The sequence below is a fragment of the Panthera pardus genome, unplaced genomic scaffold (genome assembly GCF_024362965.1).
Source record: "Panthera pardus isolate Hobbes unplaced genomic scaffold, ASM2436296v1 HiC_scaffold_15, whole genome shotgun sequence".
In the NCBI taxonomy this organism is placed as follows: Eukaryota; Metazoa; Chordata; class Mammalia; order Carnivora; family Felidae; genus Panthera; species Panthera pardus.
In genome coordinates, this window is record NW_026526710.1 from 11230084 (window position 1) to 11252629 (window position 22546).

At 47.3% G+C, this 22546-nt stretch overlaps 1 protein-coding gene and 2 non-coding genes across 6 annotated transcripts in view; all 3 read right to left on the bottom strand.

Moving 5' to 3' along the window:
* PXN (paxillin) overlaps nt 1-4048 on the bottom strand; it is a 47607-nt gene extending 43559 nt beyond the window's left edge. For 3 of the 4 annotated variants that reach the window (XM_053902100.1, XM_053902099.1, XM_019467278.2), the window contains exon 1: nt 3882-4048. In XM_053902100.1, the coding sequence (XP_053758075.1) occupies nt 3882-3894 (13 nt within the window). In that variant the 5' untranslated portion in view covers nt 3895-4048. The remainder of the gene's footprint in view (nt 1-3881) is intronic. The other variant, XM_053902098.1, reaches the window with a different exon arrangement.
* A 16012-nt stretch (nt 4049-20060) lies between these two features.
* Nucleotides 20061-20201, bottom strand: LOC128777169 (U4 spliceosomal RNA). The gene has a single exon (XR_008422358.1). It is a non-coding gene; the product is annotated as a U4 spliceosomal RNA (small nuclear RNA).
* A 625-nt stretch (nt 20202-20826) lies between these two features.
* Nucleotides 20827-20967, bottom strand: LOC128777170 (U4 spliceosomal RNA). The gene has a single exon (XR_008422359.1). It is a non-coding gene; the product is annotated as a U4 spliceosomal RNA (small nuclear RNA).
* Between the last annotated feature and the right edge of the window lie 1579 nt (nt 20968-22546).

Below are 22546 nucleotides of genomic sequence, written 5' to 3' on the forward strand. Positions count from 1 at the left end.
TCCCAACACAGGGCCATCACTGGGGAAGCTGGAAGCAGTGCTTCGATGTTCTCTTGGAAGACCTCCAACCCACAATGGCAGAGCAGCCCAAACCTCTCCACACTGCGCTGAGGCTGTCCAGACAGCAGACAGCTAAGCACAACAGAAAGGGCACCTGCTTAGGACTCAAACACACCAGGGTCTGGAGCCCAGCTCTGCACCTCACTGGTGCATTGCCCAGAAGATCTGGTGTTGACGAAGAACACAACATCACTCCACAGCTGCCCCTGCCACAGGCCCAGCAGCTGGATGCCCTGACCCTGGCCTAACACACAGAGACACCACAGACAGACAAGCCTGAAGTCCAGACTTTCCATGGAAACAGGGAGGCTCCGTAGTCCGGAATGCCCCAAGCAACTCCCCTGCCCCCCTAACACTCCCCCTAAGGACAATGAGGCACTGTTTTTCAGAGGGTCCAGACTGCTGAGAAGCTGAAGGAAGACATGTCCAGATTCTAGAAGCAACTGGGCATTGCCAACAGCTGGCTGTCCCCCCTAGAAGAGATGGGAAGGCAAAGCTATCAAGGTCTGAATTGGACCCACCCTTTGCCACAGAGGCCATTTCCTTGGGATGGCTCCCAGCACACAAATTTCAAAGGTAACTAGCAATTACTCAGCAGGCTCAAGGCTCATCCTCCGGTTAGTCACCTCACTGAGCATTTAACCTTATTATGATTTTGATGACCAGATCTGGAATTGGATCAGTCTGGGTTCCAATCCCAGCTCCCCCCAGTGAACCTCCCAGAGCTCAGGTTTCCACATCTGTACAGTGGAGATAAAACATCTCTCTCCCTCTCTCTCCCTCTCTCTCTCTCTCTCTCTCGGAATGGCGGTGATCATACCCATAAAGTGCTGGGTCTGATGCCTGTCTCCCATCAAGCACACGTGACTATTACTGGACCGCAGCTGTGGTCACAGCCCCCAAGTGCACTAAAGAACATGAACGAGGGAGAGTGAGGAGTTGGGTCGGAAACGGTAATCAGAGTGCATCTCAGTGTTGTGGGAGCTCTGTCCAGGAAACTCCAGCCAGAACTCAACAGGGCGAACTCCGGGCCAAACCAGCGTCTAAACAGTAATGGGAAAAGCCACCAGCAGCCACCCCGCAGCACAAAGCAGAGAGAACACACAGGCAAGGGCAGTGTTGATGTTTTTCTGCCCAAAGAGCTATAAATTCGTAACTTATTAAACAGCACGTGGTGAGTCTGTCACCAGCAGCTAAGGGGAGGGAAGAGTTCCCCAATTTTTGTTTTGAGACCCAAAAAAACAAAGTCACAGCAGAGTCTCTGCCCCCTCTAGCCTTGCCACAGGACAGACCATAAACTCTCCCATTTCAGGGACCAGGAGGCTCACAGCTGAGAGCACTCTCAGGAGAAAAATCAAAATAAGCAGGCTGGCCTTTGTGTCCACCCAAACTAAGGAAAACAGCTGACAGGCAGTGTGTTGAGCAGCCATCCAGACAGCTGATGGGGCCTGAGCACAGAGGCAAATTCCTCTCCCCTTCCTGCTCGCCCCATTGCTCCCACCCCGGGGCTCTGGGACTCCAGGGCAGCCAGGCATGGCTGGCCTCCCGGGAGCTGAGGCCCAGGAAGTCCGGCAGCCCGGAAACAACTGCAGAGTCTGTGCTGGAAGGCGGCAGAAGTTACAGGTGGCAGCCGTCACCCCCTGAGACTCCTCCTTCACATGCTGCCTACCCCCCTCCTCAGGAAGAAAGGCCTCTTGGTCCACGAGAGCTGCGGGACCGGGCTTCTCTCTAGTCATGGTTTTGTCATTCTGTGGCTGTGCAGCCTTGGACAAGTGAATCACCCTCTCTGACTCCCAGTTTTTCCCATTCATAAAAGGCAGGCAGTGATGACAGCAGTGGCCCTAAGGGGCTCTTATGAAGGGCTGCTGTGAGAGCGGGACATGCTGAGGTACGGGGAAGCCCTCCATAAACTGCAAATTTCAATTCCTGTCACCCCCTATACCACTCTCCTCTCTTTCCCTGAGACTAGCTCAGTCTCCTGGCCCCAAATGGAAGACCATCAGGGGACAGGAATTCTGGACTCCAACAGCAAACTCTACAAAACCTTCTCGGACCTTCAAACAGCACTGTGTGGAAGGGACTGCACAGAAGCAACAGAACCACATCAGCATTTTAGAAACTGTAACTCTGCTCCCCAGTTCCTGCTGGGAAAGCATCGAGACTTTCAGATCCTGATTCAAAACCTATCCCCCCCAGCCCCCTTTCAGCTTATCTTTTATGTGGGGGGGAAAAAAAAACCTGCCTGCAAGGCATGCCAACCTGGTGTTGGAAAAATGGGTGCCAAGCCTGACCCGAAGGCAGAGAACTATGCTTGGCAGGCATCGCACTCCACAAAACAGGCAGGACTGGACACCATCCCCAGCGCCGGGATCTCTCAGCAGCGCCCTGATCTTTTTCAAAAGGAAGCTGGCGGTCTTCCTCCCTGTCCGCTTGGAAGTCCAGTACCTACAAATAGCCAGTCTTAACTTAGTGCCCTGTGCGCTTGGGGGAGGCCCGTCAGTGCTGTCTGATGAATCTGCTCCTCAGAGCCTGGGACAGAGAAAGCATCAATGGTCACACAAGCCACCCACAGTCCAGAGAGGGAAGACAAGGCTCCTACAGAGAAGAAACTCCCCCCCCCCCCCACCTCCCCAGCTCGGAGGCCCTCCAGCTACAGGCATGAAGGGGAGGGACAGACAGTGAAGAAGTGAATCCTCTCACCATAGGGTTCAGGCCACTCAAGGCATTCCTAGAACCCTGGCCTCAACCCCCTCAGGTTTCGTGTCTGGTTTCAGGAGATACTTTCCCCTGCCCTAACACCAGGTCTACACAGCACTGAAAAGGGTAGTTCTGGAGCTCCGATAACAAGAAAACAGTAAAACTCTGTTCTGGGCATCCTGTCCTCTTTACCTGCGTGGCCTCCAGCAAGGTTTGATGCTAGGGGGTGGGGGGAACTCTGCCAGCCCCGGACGAGTCCAGAGATGGCCATACCTCGGGGCCCACTTCCCACCGCATTCCCCTGGCACTGCACCAGAATCTGGGAGTGGGGGAAGAATCATGTCTCCCCAGCTTACTCTTCTAGGATTAGGCTGATCTGTGATAGGAAAGGGGAGGGGCTGGCCCACAGAGCGGACAGGACAGTCAGCGAAATGGAGTGAGCAGCCCATGAAACAGGGTGCCCAGACCTGGGGTGGGGGGGTGGTTAGTGGGGACAGATGAGAAACTTGTCTTTGTGGGGGTGTGGTCATCGGAGGTTCATCTCTAACTTGTGAAATGAAAAGGGTGGGCTTGGAGGGGCTATCCCTGAAGTGGGGGTGCCAGTCTGTGAAGTGGGGGTCCTCAAAGGGGTGAGAGCAGGTCCTGGAAATGAGGGACCAACCAGGAGTTCAGGCAGCTGTTCCCCGAGTTGGGCGGCCGATCAGTGAGGTGGGGGGTGAGGGAGCGGTCTGTGAAGGGAGGGTCCCACAGCGGGGGGGGAGGTGGTGCTGTGCCGGCAGCGGGGGTCCGTCCCTGGGGCGGACGGGGCGGGTCCCCGAGGCGCAAGCTGGCCCCTGAGGCTGGTCTGGGAGATGGGGGTGGGTCCCCGAGGTCCCGAGTCCGGAGGTGGAGCCGTCCCCGAGGCGGGGGGTGGCGGCTGTGAGGACCGCGGCGGGGCCGGCCTGGCAAAGGACTCAGGCCGGGCCCGGGATCCCGGCCCAGCGGAGCTCCATCAGGCAGCGAGCAGAGCCAGGACCCGGGCCGCCGGAGGAGGGATCCCGCAGCCCCCGCCGCCAGCTCGCTCCCGCCCGGCCCGAGGCCGCGCGCCCCTCGCACCCTCCTTCCTCGACCTCCCGCTCACTCACCGAGGTCGTCCATGGCGGGACCGCGGGCGCCGGGAGCCGGCTCGGCGTCGCGCTCGCTGCCCGTCCCGGGGCCGCTCCTCTCCGCCCCGCAACTTTTCCGCCGCGAGCCTCGGCCCGGAACGGAACGAGCCGCCGCCGCGCGCCCCCGCGCCCGCCGCGTGCCCCGCCCCCGCGAGCACGCGCGCCCCGCCCCCCACCCGCGGTCGCCCCCGCGAGCAAGTTGGCCCCGCCCCGTGCGCACGCTAGCCCCGCCCCGCCGCAGGCCCGCGAGCGCGCGCCCAGCCGGCGGCGGGCCACGCCGGGCGGGGAGGCGGCGCCCCCTAGCGGCCCAGCTGGCGGACGGCGGCCCCCACCCCCCTCACCCCGCCCAGGCCTTCCGGCCCTGCTGTCAGCCTTTCTGTCCGTCTCAAAGTCACAAGCCTGACCGTCTGGCTGACAGATCCATCTCCTGTCTTGACATCTCAGTCTGATCTGTGTCTGTCCATCCATCGGTCACTCAATCATCACATATCAATCCACTGGAGAGTCAGATTTGTCCACCTGTCTGTCTACCTGTCTACCAGTAGGTCATCTCCCAGGAGGACCATAAATCAGTACCAGGCAAAGCAGGGAACCTTTGGAGGACCTTTCTTGGGGTTGCCCTCTGGACCGATGGCAGTGCAGCTTGCAATCCAGCCTTTGGGGCCATATCCAATACTTTCTTCTTTTTTATTTTTACATTTATTTATTTTTGAGAGACAGAGAACAAGTGGGGGAGGGGCAGAAAGAGAATGAGACACAGAATCCAAAGCAGTCTCCAGGTTCTGAGCTACCAGCACAGAGCCCAGAGCCCCACGTGGGGCTCAAACTCACAAACCTCGAGATCATGACCTGAGCCAAAGTTGGTCGCCTAACCGACTGAGCCACCCAGGACCCCCTGGATTCAATACTTTCAAAGTTATATATCCTTTAATCTTCCACCTGTCTACCCTCCCTAGAGGGAGACCTTTCCAAAACTCTGCAAGGAGCAGAGGGGACCCCACCTTAGATATAAAGGGGAAGACTTCAAGGAGATAATACCCAGTGCCAGGCACAGTTTCCTGAAACACCCACTCACTCAGAGATCAGGTAATAATAACAGCTGCGGTTCATGGAGTGCCAGATACTATACAGCTATTATCTAAGTTAATTCTCATAGAGGCAGTTATTACTATCAGCCCTTCCCCATTCTTTGCAAAGGGCAATGGTAGTTTGTTGATTCTATATAAAAATACCCTGAAAGCAACACTTCAAGTTCCCCTGCCCACAAGAATCCAGCCCCCAAGCCCCTCTGGGTCAAGTCAGATCCTCCAGGAAGCAGATGTTGAAATAGAGTTGGTGGCCGGCGGGGGTGGGGGTCAGCGGCGGTAACGCCCATGAAGGAGAAAGAGGAAGAAGCAGAATTGGACAAGGGCTCATCTGACAAAGATAGACAACCTATCAGGGAGCACCAGAACAAAAACTCGTTAGAGGATCTCCATTGGGCAGAAGTGTTCAAGCCCCAGGACCCCCAGCATGTTCAGCCATTGGCTGGGGATGCCCTGGAAGAGTGTAGCCTCTTCTCGATCTGAGTGACGAGTTCTTTCTTAAAGGAAGAACCAGGCAGCTCACTTTTGGCTACCAGGTCCTCCTATGTTAAAATTCAAGAGCCAAGGCTGCCCTTCCAACACCTGTAATGTACCTGTTTTGTAAGCACTACTCACTACTGCAGTTTACATTTAGTGGTGGGATTCTTGGATCAATGTCTCGCACATGAGGACAGGAACCATGTCCATTTCAGCTCACCACATAGCCTTTAGCATGTGCATGGCTTATAGGAGGTGCTGCTCAATATGTATTTTCTGAACGACTAGTGGGCACTATACCTGACACTTGGAACAAAGCAAACCACATAGTCCCTTTCCTCAGAAAGTTCACAGTTTAACTGAAGAAACAGAAAATAAGTAGTGAGGTCATTCATTAACCACTCAAAGGTGAGACATTTAACGGTGCCTGCACTGTACCAGGAGCTGTGCTCAGGGTGGGGATACAGCGATGAATAAATCTGATATGGTGCCTGCCTTCTTCAGGTTTATAGTCCAAAAGGGCAGGCAGAAAAGCAAACAGGCCTGTATGAAGGATGGCTAGTCTCACATCATTCCCCACTGCTTAGAACAGCATATGCAAATGTCTGTGGGCAAGACAGCGGCCAAGGTGCATTGAACTAGAAGGAATTCGCAGCATGAAATATGAGGCAGGGAGTGATAATAGGAAGATAGACGGGTCACCAGGGACATATTTTTTTATGTTGCTTACAGGTTGATACAGTTACATTTAGGATATAGTGGATTAGATAAAACATTAATTTACTTGTTTCTTTTTATCTTTTTTAATATGGCTACTAGAAAACTGTAAATTACATATATGGTTTGCATTTTGTTTCCACTGGATATGTCTGAGTTAGAGAATGCTTAGTGGGCCATTATAAGTATGCTTCCTAAAGAGTAACATGCATTGACAGACAGTGCTGAATTCAAGGTCCCCAGGGTGAGGAAACAGCCCCGGAGAAAGCAGATCCTCCAGGGTCATTCCATCGCCAAATGAGCAGAGGCCCATCTAGTCTGTGGATTATCTCTGTGCTGCTCCTTCTGCCCTGATGGCTATGGATGTCCCAGCACAGTGGTGCTTGTATTCAGTAGCATGGGGTAAAGGTTAAGTGCGTATTGGTCAGGCAGAGGGACTCCACCTAGGTTCAAACCTCAGCTATGCCACTTGCTGGTGGTGAAAATCTCTGGCCATTTGCTCTCTGTGCCTCAGTTTTCCTCCTCTGCAGTTAGACGAATAATAGCCACCTCCCTGGGCACCTGGGTGGTGGCTCAGTTGGTTAAGCGTCTGACTTCACCAAAGTTTGAGCCCGCATTGGACTCCACATGGTGCAAAGCCTGTTTAGGATTCTCTCTTTCTCCATCTCTCTCTCTCTCTCTCCCCTCCCCTACGTGCACTCTCTCTCTCTCTCTCTCTCTCTCAAAATAAGGAAACTTTTAAAATTAAAAAAAAAAAAAGCCACCTCCCAGAATCATCGTAGGACTAAATGAAATACTACACATTTAGGACTTAGAAAGGTCCTTGTTATCAGTAAGCACTCTCTGGCTCCACTCTACCCACTAGAAACAAAATGCAAGCCACATATGTAATTTAAAACTTTCTAGTAGCCATATTAAAAAGGTAAAAGCAACAGGTAAAATGGATATTAACGTATTTGATGTAATCCAATATATCCTAAATATTCTCATTTCAACTTTTAATCAGTATAAACAACGTCAGAGATTTCTCACTTTTTATTTTTCATGTGAAGTCTTTGAAATCCAGTATGTATTGTGCATTTAGAGCACATCTCAGTTCGACCAGCCACATTTCATTTCAAGTGCTCAGTAGCCACATATGGCCAGTGGGGACCCCGTGGGACAGTGCAGCTTTAAACGTGAGCTGGCATCATTATTTGGGGGGATATCAATCTAAAAGCCATTTCCTTAGAAAATCACTCCCTGACCTGCAGGGCCCCTGTTATTAAGATCTTTTTTTAGGGCCCTGGAAGCACTCTTGAGAATTATAATTAAACAGTTCCTATGCACTGGTCGTTTGCATTTTCCCATCTCATACGTACTAGACTCTAGACACCAGGAAGGCAGAGACCATGTCTTAATAGTGCACTGACTGACACGCAGAAGAAAGAAGGGATTCAAGGGGGAAAAAAAAAGATTTGGAAAGGTGAGTCACTTGGGTGGCTCAGTTGGTTAAACATCTACCTTTTGGTTTTGGCTCAGCTCATGATCTTGTTCGTTAGTTCAAGCCCCGCATTGGGCTCTGTGCTGCCAGCATGGAGCCTGCTTGGGATTTCTCTTTCCCTTTCTCTCTGCCTCTTCCCAGCTCTCTCTCTCTCTCTCTCAAAATAAATAAATAAAAATAAATAAATTAAAAAAAAAAAAGATTTAGAAAAGTAAATTCCAGACCTTACAATATAGATGTGGAAGTTTTCTTTATACTAGTTGTTCACTGTAGGAAGAGATTTAGGGGAAAAAAACAAAACAAACAGATCAACTAAAAGATAAAAATTAAATGTCCGTAATATAAAAAGAGCTTGGCATGCATCCTTAATTATTTCCTGAAGATTGTTTCCTAGGAGTGGAAGTGCTGTATCAGAAATTAAGTGCTCTGTTTGTCGGTGTTTTTGCTGAGTGTTGACAAAGTGCTGTCCATCCCAGTTGTGTCCAGATAAATGTATAATCGATATTTCGTGAGCACCGACTGGTGCACAGTACCTTAGAGTGACCCCATGAAGAATCCCCCTTCCCCTCGGATGGGGTACAAGTACCACCAGAGGAATGAGAGATGTGTAAATGGTACACAGATAGAGATTTCTCATTTTTTTAAAATTTTTTTTTGTAATGTTTATTTATTTTTGAGACACAGAGAGACAGAGCATGAACGGGGGAGGGTCAGAGAGAGGGAGACACAGAATCTGAAACAGGCTCCAGGCTCTGAGCTGTCAGCACAGAGCCCGACGTGGGGCTCGAACTCACGGACCGCGAGATCATGACCTGAGCCGAAGTCGGCGGCTTAACTGACTGAGCCACCCAGGCGCCCCAAGATTTCTCATTTTTTAAAAACATTTTTTAATGTTTATTTTCAAGAGAGAGAGATAGACAGAGCATGAGTGGGGGAGGGGCAGAGAGCTAACTGAGCCACCCAGGTGCCCCGAGAATTCTTATTTTAATAGTTATGTATTCATGTGTATTAGAAAATTACGTAAATAGCCCATAAAACCACTATAGCTGTGAAGTGTGCAGGTCCACTTATACGTGGATGTTTTTCAATAAATACAGTGTTGCAATTTAGGATGAGGCCAAGTTAAATGAAAAAGTAGGTCATTTACAGAGAAATATTTAAAGTTACAGCGCAGTGAGTTCTTAGTGACAGCAGAACTGGTGATGGAGCTTGGGACCCTTCCCGATGCACAGCCACTCCTCAAGGGCACTGCGTGGTTGAAGGAGTTGAGCTGCGACAGAGAAGCACTGCGGGGGGGCGGGGGGGGGGGGGTTACTGAACAATGAAACATAAAGGGAGACCTCAGCTGAAATCCCAGCTTCCCCGTTACCAGTCTCCTCCATAAGGTGGCAGCGGTGAGTCTTCTTCTCGGTGACTGACAACTCCGTACCTGCCTGGGGAGGGAGGAATTTCACACAAAGAATCACTGGGACAGAAGGGATCTCAAGAGACCACCTTTCGGTGGGTGAAGGGGGCTGGGCCTCTGCTCCAAAGCTGCTCCACCCTCTGTGTCCCCATGTCAGCTAAGGGCCCCACATGTTGACAGGTGCACACCTGGAAGTCATCACTAGTCCCCCTTGTCCTCACCTCCCACAGCCAGTCCTGCTCACCACCTACCAAGGGTAATCCGCAGCCCTCTCCTATTTCCACCTCCAATGACATCTCTGTAGTGGCGACAAAGCCCCCACCTGGGATTACTGCACTAAGCTCCAAACTGGCCTCCTGGGGCCTATTTTCCACCCAGAAGCCAATGTTATCCTTTTTTAAAAATCAACTTTATTAGGGCGCCTGGGTGGTTCAGTCGGTTAAGGGACTGATTCTTGATTTCTGCTCAGGTCATGATCTCATGGTTCATGAGTTCAAGCCCCGCGTTGGGCTCTGCACTGACACAGTGTGGAATGTGCTTGAGATTCTCTCTTTCTCTCTCTGCCCCTCCACTTCTTTCTCTCTCAGAAATAAATAAATAAGCATTTTTAAAAATCAACTTTATTGAAGTATAATTTATACCTAATAAAACGCACCTGTCTCAATGGGCTTTGATAGATGTTTACACCCATGTAACCACTGCCTCAATCAAGATACAGAACATTCCATTGCTCTTTCCTGCCTGTTGCATTTGATCCCCTATCCTCTGACTGCTGGCCCCAGATAACCACTGATTTGCTTTCTGTGACTAGAGATTACTTTGCATTTTCTTTATAATGTATTTACAGAAACAGAATCATACAATATGTATTCTCTTTTTTGCATGGTGTGGGGAGGTCTGGCTTCTTTGCCCCAACATGTTCCTCAGATTCAACCACGTTGTATGCACCAAGAGTTTGCTCTGCACCTGGGTGGCTCAGTCAGTTAAGCTTCCGACTTCAGCTCAGGTCATGAGCTTTGAGTTCAAGCCCCACGTTGGGCTCTCTGCTGTCACTGCAGAGTCCACTTCAGATCTTCTGTCCCCCCTCTCTCTGCTCCTCCCCCGCTTTCGCTCTCTCTCAAAAATAAACTTAAAAAATCTTTATTTATTTTTGAGAGAGAGTGCACCTGTGTGTGGGGGAGGGGCACAGAGAGGGGGAGCGAGAGAGAGAACCCCAAGCAGGCTCCACACCGTCAGCATGGAGCCCGACGAGGGGCTCGAACTCACAAATCATGAGATCACAACCTGAGCCAAAATCAGGAGTTGGACGCCCAACCGACTGAGCCACCCACGCGCCCTGAGTTTGCTCCTTTTTTTGCAGAGTAGTACTCCTTTGTATGGATGTGCCACACTTTGGTTCCCCACTGTCCTACTGATGGATATTTGGGCTGTTTTTCCAGTTCTGGCCACTATGAATAAAGCTGCTATGAACATTCTTAGCGAAGTCTTTGTGTGGACATATGTTTTCCTTTCTCTTAGATAATCACCTAGGAGTGGAATGGCTGGGTCACAAAGTAATGTCTAAAAAATGTACATTGTCACATTATTATTCCCTTGCTTCACCAGTTCAGTGATTTCCTGTTGCACTTCAAATAAACCCAAAATCCTCACCAGGATCTCCAAGGCTACACCCCAGATCTTGTCTTCTTCGTCTTTCCTGATTCATGTTGCTCTGTTATGTCCCTCGAGCACCGCAAACTAGTTCTGACTTTGGAGACTTCACAGCTGCAAGACTCCTTCTGGAATGTTCTTCCCAGATCTTGGCACGGCTGTTCCTGCTCATCACTGAGGTTTCATTTCACGAGTCACCTCTGTGGGTCCTGGACATTTTATCTACAATCCCTCCACCCCCCTCATCAGACCCTATATCCCTCTATGCTGGTTTATTTTAATTACTTTCACCTTTTGACATTATGTTCTATATTTATTTGTTTACCTGTTGATTATGTGTCTCTCCCTCCCCCATTAAAATGTCAGCACTATGAGAAGAGGGACTGGGCTTATCTTCTTCACCGGTGTCCAGAATGGCAGCTGTTTGGTAAATATTATTTGAAAGAAGGAAAGAGTGGGGACACTCCGAGGCATAAAGAGATGTGTTGCCTGGGCTGTGGGCTTAGTTGCATGCTCAGGATGAGACCCCAGCCTCAGCCACTCCACCACAGACCGTTCACAGAGTTTCCCAGGACTGACAACAAAGTCTCAGGTACTGGGACCTTAGCCGCAGTGCTGTTTTTTTGTTTGTTTTTTTAAGATTTAATTTTTAAAAAATATTTTTTAATGTTCATTCATTTGAGGGGGGAAGGGGCAGAGAGAGGGAGACACAGAATCCCAGAATCTGAAGCAGGCTCCAGGCTCCAAGCTGTCTGCACAGAGACCAATGTGGGGCTCAAACCCATGAACCGTGAGATCATGACCTGAGCTGAAGTCGAATGCTTAACCGAATGAGCCACCCAGGCGCCCCTTTAAGATATAATTTTTAAGTATTCTGTATACTCAACGTGGGGCTCCAACTCATGACCTCGAGCTCAAGAATCACACATTCTACCGGGCCAGCCAGGCGCTCCTGCGGTGCTGTTTTTAAGAGCAGAAGACGGGAAACAACCCAAATGTCCATCCACAAGGGAATGGTTAAATAAACTACATACAGTCCTACAATGGAAAACTGTGTAGCCACAGAAGAGATCCAGGAAGATCATTATGTACTAATATGAAACAGTCTCCAAGATCTAAAAAATAAAACTGAACAGTGTGTGTAACATGTGTATCATTTGTGGGGGAAGGTGGGAAACAATATATTTGTTTATGAGATGCTCCTATATGCTGAGAGATCTGGAAGAATACATAAACACTATCGTTAACTGGCAGGGGGTGGGGGAGTGGGAGCAAAGTGGTTGGGGGTCAGGAGTGCGAAGCAATTTCACTAAATACCCTTTTGAGTCTTCTGAACTTTTTTTTCTGAGAGAGAGAGAGAGAGAGAGAGAGAGAGTGTGTGTGTGTGTGTGTGTGTGTGTGTGTGTGTGCAAGTGAGCAGGGGAGGTGCAGAGAGAGAGGGAGAGACAGAATCCCAAGCAGGCTCTGCACTGTCAGCACTGAGCCTGATGCGGGGCTTGATCTCATGAACCGTGACATCATGACCTGAACTGAAATCAAGAGTCAGACCCTTAACCACCTGAGCCACCCAAGCACCCTATTGAATCTTCTGAACTTTGAACCACATATGTGATCTTACCCATTCCCATAATGAATTAATATTTTTTTTATTTTTATTTTTTAACATTTATTTTATTTTTGAGACAGAGAGAGACAGAGCATGAATGGGGGAGGGTCAGAGAGAGGGAGACACAGAATCTGAAACAGGCTCCAGGCTCTGGGCTGTCAGCACAGAGCCCGACGCGGGGCTTGAACTCACGGACCGCGAGATCATGACCTGAGCCGAAGTCGGCCGCTTAACCGACTGAGCCACCCAGGCGCCCCAAATTAATATTTTAAAAATAGGGGCACCTGGGTGGCTCGGTTGGTTAAGTGTCCGACTTCAGCTCAGGTCATGATCTCAAGGCTGATGAGTTCAAGCCCCACTTTGGGCTCTGTGCTGACAGCTCGGAGCCTGGAGCCTGCTTCAGATTCTGTGTCTCCCTCTCTCTCTGCCCCTCCCCTGCTCACATTCTCTCTCTCTCTCTCTCTCTCTCTCTCTCAAAAATAAACATTTTAAAAAATAAAAATAAAAAATACCATTAAAAATAAAACACAGGGCCACCTGGGCAGCTCAGTCAATTGAGCATCCAACTCTTGATTTCAGCCCCACATCGGGCTCTGCACCGAACGTGGAGCCTACTTAGGATTCTCTCTCTCTGCCCCTCCCCTCCTTGTGCTCTCTCTCTCTCTCTCTCTCAAATAAAAAAATAAAATAAAATAACATTGTAAATATGACACTGCAGGTGTTTGCATGAAGGGGAACCAATAGCTTAAGAGTGATTCAATTGAGGTTTGGAAATATTTCCTGGAAAAGAGTGAACACTGACCTGATTTTTGAAGAACAGGAGGCAGTTGATGGGAAGGGCATTCCAGAAGGGGCTGGTCTTCAAAAGAGCCCCAGAGTAAGGGCAGCAAGAATGAAAGGTTCCAGCCTCCCCTGCTTATCTCTCCAGGTGGTTTAGAAGGTGAATCCTAGCAGGCACTTCAGTCCTCTGGGAGGAACCCTTAGGGTCCAGAAGTCATAGGACAGACAAAGGTTTAAATCCCAGCCTTGCCACCTGCCAAGTGTGTGACCTTGGGCATGATACTTCATCTTTCTGAGCCTCAGTTTTCTCATCAGTGAATGTGTATGAGGTTGCAGGTGTAATATGTATCTGGGTGGTTTGGGGCAAGTGGCTTAACCACTCTGAGCCTCTGTTGCCTTAACTGTAAAATCTGGATAATAAAACATATGCCTCCCAAGGCTGTTATGTAGATTGAACAACAAGAAAAGTGCAGAAAAAGAGCTGAGAAATTAAAGCTCTAATTATCATGGGAGAACCAAAGTGGGACTTTAGGGCTGGGAGAGAAAAGGACAGATTTGGGAATCTATCCAGCCACCAAAGGGTTGCAGAATCAAGATTGTGAATATTATTAATAATATTAATACTTGTCATTACAGAATCATTATTTGGAATAATTATTTTTATTTTTTAAATTAAATTTTTTTTGAGAGAGAGAGAGAGAGAGAGAGAACGAGCAGAGGAGGGGCAGAGAAAAAGAGAGGGAGACACAGAATCTGAAGCAACTCCAGGATCTGAGCTGTCAGCACAGAGCCTGATGCGGGTCTCAAACCCACAAACTGTGAGATCATGACCTGAGCTGAAGTTGGATGCTTAACTGACTGAGCCACTCAGGTGCCCCTATTTTTATTTTTTAAGTTTATACATTTTGAGAGAGAGAAAAAACCAGCAGGGGAGGGACAGAGAGAGAGGGGGACAGAGGTTCTGAAGCGGGCTCTGTACTGCCACAGAGCCCTATGCAGGGCTTGAACTCATGAACCAGGATATCATGACCTGAGTCAAAGTCAGACAGTTAACCGACTGAGCTACCCAGGCACCACAAAATAATAATAATCTTTAAAAAGAATAATCATTGGAAAAATTTACTGTTTGACATGTGGGATGCACCGTGCTATCTTTTACATCACCTCATTTAATCCTTGCAAAAATCTAATGGGGGTTTCATGCCTGTTTTACAGGCCAGGAAATTGAGGCTTGTAAGTGAAGTCACCTGCCAGAGGCCACATTAGGTTCAAAGTGGTAAAGTTAGGTTTCAAAGCCAGGACTCTCTGACTTGAGAGTCCATGGGCCGGCTCGTGAATGGGAGCATGGGGGGGGTGGGGGGTGGGGTGGGGGGCGGGTGTTGCCGATTGTTGGCAAGTTGGAGCTCCCCAGCTGGCTTGGACACAGTGCCTTAGGAAGGCCCTGCTGCCTCTGAATTGGGAGGGAAGACATGGTCTGGGTATCTTACCATCCTGCTGAAATAATCCTTCAGGATACCAGCATAAAACAGTGATTTTCTCTGACCTCTAACCTCATCAGGGGACCCAATATGTCTACTTTCTCCCTTCTCAGCTCCAGTCACAGAGAATGATTTTCAATTCCCCTGGAGGCCACATCCCCCAGGCTCCAGATGCCTGCAGGTGCTGTTACTCCTGCTAAAATTCATCCTGTTCTCTTTGGCCAGGGTAACTCCTCTCCTTTGGTTCACAGCTCAGCTAACCCCTCCTCCAGGAAGCTTTCCCTGACCACCACCCAGGCTTAGATGATTGGTCCCACAACCCCTACCAAAGCATTCAACTCTGTGTCAGGCACCAGCAGAAGCACTTTTCATTCAATACTGACAATATCATGCAATACTCACAAAATCTCTACGGCACATCAGAAACATCTGGGAAACTTTAAAATATATACATTTTTGCCCAGAACACTAGCCCTCAGAAACTCAGATTTAATTGGCTTAGAATACAGCCTGGACATCAGGATTTTTAAAAGCTTGCCAGCCAATTCTTGTACACAGCCAGGATGGAGACCCGCTGGCCTCTGAGATGGATGAGATCACGACACTCCTTTTACAGCCAGGGAAACTGAGGCACAGAGAAGTTAAGGAAGTGGCCTAGGGTCACATAGCTAGCAAATAGTGGAGTAAGGATTTTAACCCAGTTGAAAGTCTGGCTTCAAAGCTTCATAGAAAAAAAGTCAATTGGTTTTAGTTAATTTCCCCAGCAATGGAGAGCCAGTTCTCTTCTGAGCCAGACACTGATGGCCCCTCCGGCACAGGATATTTTTAACCTCGAGAAGCCAGAGATTCTTGCAGACAGTCTGCAGTGATTTGGACACTAAGAAGATTGTTTGGGGGCTAGTGAGTCCTTTTCTTGCTGAGATAGCCCTCGGAGCCCAGGCTTTCTGTGCTCTGGAGCCAGGGGGTCCAGGATGGCTGGGGCAACAGGATGGGAGGGTGGGGTAAGTGTTGGCTCCACAGGAGCTGATGTTTCCAAAGATATTTCCCTACATGGTGGAGGGGGATGGGGTCAGGATTACCTCACCCAACCCAGACTCTTCTCCTTGCTCTCTGTCTGGAAAGGAGCTGGGAATAAACAAGTGTTGGAACTGGATGTGAATTCATGTCCCTCCCTCTTTCCTTCCCTAACCGGGTGGAGCCTTGTGAAATCTACAGAGCACGTCCAAACATATACATCAAACATTCTCCAGATGCTCTCCCTACGTGGCTTTGTGGGCAAATACTGGTATAGTTTTGGGGAAGCTGACTTGGGGGCACTTCGCAAAATGCAAAATACACATGGCCTTTGTGCAGGCGATCAGACTTACAGAGAATTTTCCTAGAAATATCCCATGAGCAGGCAAAGCTATACATCCAAGGATGTTCATTGGAGCATTGCTTATAATCAGGAAAAACTGGAAACATCCCAAATGCCCATGCATAGGCATTTTCCTAAAGGAAAAGGAAATGGTGAACTGTATGTAGAGTATAATTCAATGTTTGTTAACAATTATGTTAATATAGGAATAGAACAATTTGGAGGAATAGTCTCATCTACCTGTGGCTTTCTCTTCTAGTGGTTGAAGTGGGATTATGGGGGGGGGGTGGGAGTCTTTGACTATCTCTTCATATATATAGGATGTTTGGATTTTACATACAAACATGCAATAATTTTGTAACCAGAAAAAAATTAGGTTGAAAAATAGAAAACAATATGTTAAAATCACATGGATTCACTTTAAAACAGCTAATTTTATGTTATGTGAATTTTACTTCAATTTAAGAAAAAAGTCATTGCAACTCAAATTACCCAGCCAAAAGAGGATTCTGATAGAGCTGAGAGCAAAATATCACATGGATATTTTATAAAATTTACCTTTTTTAAAAAATAAAAACATCATTTTGTTTTCCTTAAGCTATTTGTTCATCTTTCCAGTGGTTTTTCCATGCTTTTCTCTCTTGTGTTTGCTTACCAATTAGTCATTATTTTACTTACTTGCTATTATAAATTCTAAAAAACTCACTCCCACCCACACCCCACACCACATGGGTCAGTGTTTGCCAGAGGATCCTCTGACATTCTCATCAACACAAAATTTGCCATGGGAGGGAGCACCATTGTCTATTTCCTTCAGACCTGGTTTGACACCCTGATTAGCCATCCTGGCAACCAACTAAGGTGGGAAGAAATGGTTGGGGCGCATTTCCAGATCACACCATCAAGGATACTTATATTGTGGGGCGCCTGGGTGGCTCTGTTGGTTAAGCGTCCAACTTCGGCTCAGGTCATGATCTCGTGGTCCATGAGTTTGAGCCCCGTGTCAGGCTCTGTGCTGACAGCTCCGAGCCTGGAGCCTGGTTCCAATTCTGTGTCTCCGTCCCTCTCTGCACCTCCCCTGCTCACATTCTGTCTCTCTCTCTTAAAAAATAAACATTAAAAGTTTTTAAAAAGAAAGGAAATTTCAGCCTCTGGATAGCACACCTGGTTCCTCTTAAAGTTCTTAACATGGGGTCTCCAGGATGCCCCTTTGAGCAATTATCACTGACCTCTTCTTTCCATCAGGTTTGCTCAGCTCTGATACATTGGCTTATCTGAGGACTCTTCTTGAGTTCCTGGGACCATAGGTCATAAATGCAGGGTCTCCCCCAGTCCTAGGAAACCTATCCTGGGTTCTAGAGAAGGAGTGACATTAATTTATCTTATTCAGCCGGATTTGATGGCTGATCAGGAAGTAGTTGAGAAGAGTGGTCATGGAAAGCAAAGGGCTTTTAGTATCAAATGGTTCCTATGGCAAGTGTTCATTCCACAGACACCGGATTACTTTTACAGTAGAGAGAGAGCAGTTACTGCCTTAACCAGGTGCTTAAATTCAGCATCACTGAAAAATGGAAGGTGCAGTACAAAGTTCACAGAGCCACCTTTGAAGTTCTCTTGAATCTAATCAAGCTGGGAAGTCTTGGTTACAGGAAATATAGGGTGACAAAGGAATATGTTAATCAACACCTTGGGACACAATCAGATGAAGTCAGAATGTGGGACTCCTGCAAGATACCTGTCTTGGATTCTTCCAAAAAATCAATGTCATGAAGGAAAGAAAAAAGGCAGGGGGGTTTGTCTAGATTTTTAAAGACTTCACATGGAAAATAAAGTGGGGGCACCTGGTTGGCTCAGTCAGGAGAGCATGTGACCCTTGATCTCAGGGTCATGTGTTCAAGACCCATGATGGGCATGGAACCTACTTTAAAAGAAAAAAAGAAAGAAAAGTAAAGTGATGCAGCCACTCTAGAAAGTAATCTGGCAATTTCTTTTTTTTTTTTTTTTAACGTTTTTATTTATTTTTGAGACAGAGAGAGACAGAGCATGAACGGGGAGGGGCAGAGAGAGAGGGAGACACAGAATCGGAAGCAGGCTCCAGGCTCTGAGCCGTCAGTCAGCACAGAGCCCGACGCGGGGCTCGAACCCACAGACCGCGAGATCGTGACCTGAGCTGAAGTCGGACGCTCAACCGACTGAGCCACCCAGGCACCCCTAATCTGGCAATTTCTTACAAAATTAAACATGTAATTTCCCATATGGCCAAAGAATTAAAAATTTATGCTCACACAAAACTTGGTTTTTTCCTTAAAAAATTTTTTTTTAAGTTTATTTATTTTGAGAGAGAGAGAGAGAGAGAGAGAGAGAGAGATGGCACTTGAGCAAGGGAAAGGCAGAGAGAGAGAGAGAGAAAATCCCCGGCAGGCTCCACACTACCAGTACAGAGCCCAAGAGGGGGCTCGAGCCCACGAACCATGAGATCATGACCTGAGCTAAAATCCAGAGTCAGACACTTAACCAACTGAGCCACCCAGCCCCCCTTTTTTCCTTTTTCAGTAAGCTCTAGGCCCAACATGGCGCCTGAACTCACCACCCCAAGACCAAGGGTCGCGTGCTTTACTGACTGAGCCAGCCAGGGACCCTTGTTCACACAAAACGTGTAAAGGAATGTTCTTAGAAGCTTCATTGGTGATGGCAAAATACTGGAAACAAGTCACATGTCTTTCAAAGGGTGAATGGTTGAAATAAACCCCGTACTTCCATAAACGGAATACTACTCAGCAAGAGAAATGAATGAGCTATTAATCCATACAACCTGGATGGACCTCAAGGACATTATGTTTGGTTAAAAAGTCACATGGTCCAAATGTCACATACCATACGATTCTATTTATATACAACTCTGGAAATTGCCAACTATAGCAACAGAAGGGAGTGGGAAGACACAGGGAGGTGGGGAGGGGAGTGATGAATGTGTTCACTCTCTGGATTGTAATGGTGTCTTCGGTGTACATGTCTCAATACTTATAAAATTGTGTGCTTTAGGGGCGCCTGGGTGACTCAGTCGGTTGAGTGTCCAACTTCAGCTCAGGTCATGATCTCGCGGTCTGTGAGTTCGAGCCCCGCATCCGACTCTGTGCGGACAGTTCAGAGCCTGGAGCCTGCTTCGGATTCTGTGTCTCCCTCTCTTTCTCTGCCCCTCCCCCGCTCATGCTCTGTCTCTCTCTCCCTCTGTCAAAAATAAATAAACATTAAAAAAATAATAACATTGTGTATTTAAAAATGTGTGGTTTATTGAATGTCAATTATAACTCAAAAGAGCTGTTTGTAAAAAAAAAAAAAGAAAGAAAGAAAAAAGAAAAGAATGATGGCTCCACCACAGCTCCCTGCTTATTTTCTTCATAGCACTGAAATAATCTGTAATTTTCTAGCTCATCTGTTCGTTTACTTGTGGCCTGTCTCAAAACTGAACTCCCCGAAGCAGCGATTGGGTCTAATTTACCGCTGGGGCCGTTTTCCCCAAGGCTGCCCTGAAGCAATAGATACCTGTCCACCACACCTTAGCCCTTAATAACCAAATCCTTTTGCTTACAGACCGGAGGAGTGTTTGATGGGAGATGGCCTACGCACGTCTACCTGGATCTGCCAGGAGCAAGGGTGGGCCTCTTGAGGGCGTCTGTCCTGGGACACCTCTGGCCTCCCTAGGGAGAGAACAAGACTAGAGGTAGCCAATGTAGCAGAACCCAGTACAACACTAGAATTAAAGTGACTTGGTTTCCAGCACAGCTCTGCCTGGAACGTCACAATGGGGACTGAGTAAGTAAAAGTAGAGCATCTTTTTCCTCCGGGGGCTTTTAAGAAGCACTTGGTCAAGACTCACTCCCTCCAGCCCTGGGAAATCCGTACCTCTCAACGGGGTCAGATACCTAATTATAAAACACGTTACTTTACCATAATAAAAGATTCTCATATACATTTCACATTTTGGGGGAAATAACCTCACCGAGTACTGTATACGTGCTCATGCTCAGTTGGAAACGGTTAACATTCAGCACTGAAAAAAAATCAGCTCAGGTGACAGCTAGTTGTTCCACGAACTTCTTTTCGATACATAGGTAATCAGTCTCCGTAGAGACTGTCAAAAATTGCCAATGCCGACTATATTTCAAGTCGTCATGGCGGGGTATTGGGAAAAGTTTTCAATTAGCAATAATCGCGCCTCGGATAAACCTCATTGGCTACGATACTGCCACTGCGCAAAGCTGGAGATCGTAACCACGCACCCTGCTCCCCCACAGATGACAACCACCTTTACAGTGAGGGTGGGCGACTCCAGGCGAATTCGTGTATAAGATGCGTTCTACTTCCAGCAATTATATTTAAGACTGGTCTGCACCCGAGGCTTCTTGTTGTTGGATCGACTCGTGTCGAATATTCAGATTTTGTAAGTGACAGTGCATTCGCTGGGGATGCTGGGTAATCTTATGCAAATCGTCATGACATCACAGAGATGACCAGATTAAATGAATTTTGAGTTAAAAACCGTGAAAAAAAGTGATCAGTGGAAAGACAGGAAAAGCCAGAGTGAACCGAAAAAGGACAAGTAGCTACGTACTGACTACGTGGGCAAGGGTCACAGCAAGTATTCGTGCAAAGTCGGACGTCCGCCTGGCAAAAAGCAATAGAGAATACAACACCAACAGCTGAGAGAACTAACATACAACCAAAAGAAGGTAACTAACTGCGAACTACATTCCTGCCTCCAAAACAAAGACGGGAAAAAACTCCCAAAAAACAGAAAATTAGAGATCGCTTGTCATTTCCACCCCCTAAAGCAGCCCAAAGCAAAACAAAACAAAACACCTTTTCTTTTAAACTGAAATATTCAGTCTCCGTAGAGACTGTCAAAAATTGCCAATGCCGACTATATTTCAAGTCGTCACGGCGGGGTATTGGGAAAAGTTTTCAATTAGCAATAATCGCGCCTCGGATAAACCTCATTGGCTACGATACTGCCACTGCGCAAAGCTACCGAGCAACGCCCCCTACTCATCATCCCCAATAGGCAAGCTTCCCATTACAGAAAAGTGATTTTTGAGTCGTACTGGAAAATGATGACTTTTTCTTTGTTTAAAAATTATACAACCATATGAAGATCTCTTGAAAATGCCTGAGCTGTTTCTAAGGATTTCGTTTCTTGATTTCACTTAACTAAGCTTTGATGGAGCCTGAAGCAAAGCATTATGGGAGAGAAATATGCTAATAACTTAATTCATAGAATGAATTGCGGCAGATGAAAATGGGCTGTATCAGCATGCTGTTCCCTTGGCTCCCGATTCACAGCGTAACTGTCTTCTCCAAAATAGTGTTTTTAAAAAAATTGTGGTAAACTATACGTAATATAAAATGTACCATTCCAACCATTTTTAAGTGTACAGTTCAGTGGCATTATGTATATTGTTTGCAACCATTATCACCATACCTCTCCAGAACTTTTTCATCATCCCAAACCGAAATTCTGTACCCATTAAACACTAACTCCCTTTCCTATTTCTCCCTCTCCCAACCCCTAGAAACTTCTATTCTACTTTCGGTCGCTGAATTTGACTCCAGCAGGTACCTCATATAAGCGAAATCACACTATTTGACTTTTGGCCTCTGACTTTTTTTTTTTTAAGTTTATTTATTTAAGTAATAATACTTAATACCCCACTCATGGCGCGGGTCTCAGGACCCCGAGATCAAGAGTTGTATGCTCTTCCGAATGAGCCAGCCAGGCGCCTGTCTGGCTTATTTCATAATGTTTTAAGGTCTATCCATGTTGTAGTATATATATCAGAATTTCATTCCTCTTTATGGCTGATATTCTATTGTATGGAATTTAATTATCCATCCATTATTCTATGAATCTGCTTCGTTTCCATCTTTGGCTTTCGTGAGCAATCCTTCTACAAACAGTGGCATACAAATATCCATCTGAATCCTTGTTTTCAATTCGTTTCTGTACATAGTTGGAAGGGGAATTTCTGGGTCATATGGTAATTCTTTCTTTCTTTTTTTTAAGAATTCTTTTTTAATCCCAAAGGGTTTTCTGTTGGACACCTTAATTCAGAGGAGATAGGCTGGAAAAGGCTATTTTCATAGAAATGTTCACAGTTCACGAAGTTTGAAGTAACTTTCGCTCCCACTGCCTGTTTTTCCCTTGACAAATGGAAAGCTGTCAGAAACCTATATTCAGACTTCTTTCATCCCTGAACTATATTCTCCAAAATACTTTTGGTTTTTGCTACTCATTAAGATGTAAATAGTCTCTAAGAAAATTACATTTCCCCCAACATTTTATTTTTTATTTTTATTTTTTATTAAAAAAATTTTTTTTTAACATTTATTTTATTTTTGAGACAGAGAGAGACAGAGCATGAACGGGGGAGGGTCAGAGAGAGAGGGAGACACAGAATCTGAGACAGGCTCCAGGCTCTGAGCAGTCAGCACAGAGCCCGACGCGGGGCTCGAACTCACATACCCAGAGATCGTGACCTGAGCCGAAGTCGGACGCTTAACCAACTGAGCCACCCAGGCGCCCCTTCCCCAACATTTTATTATAAAATA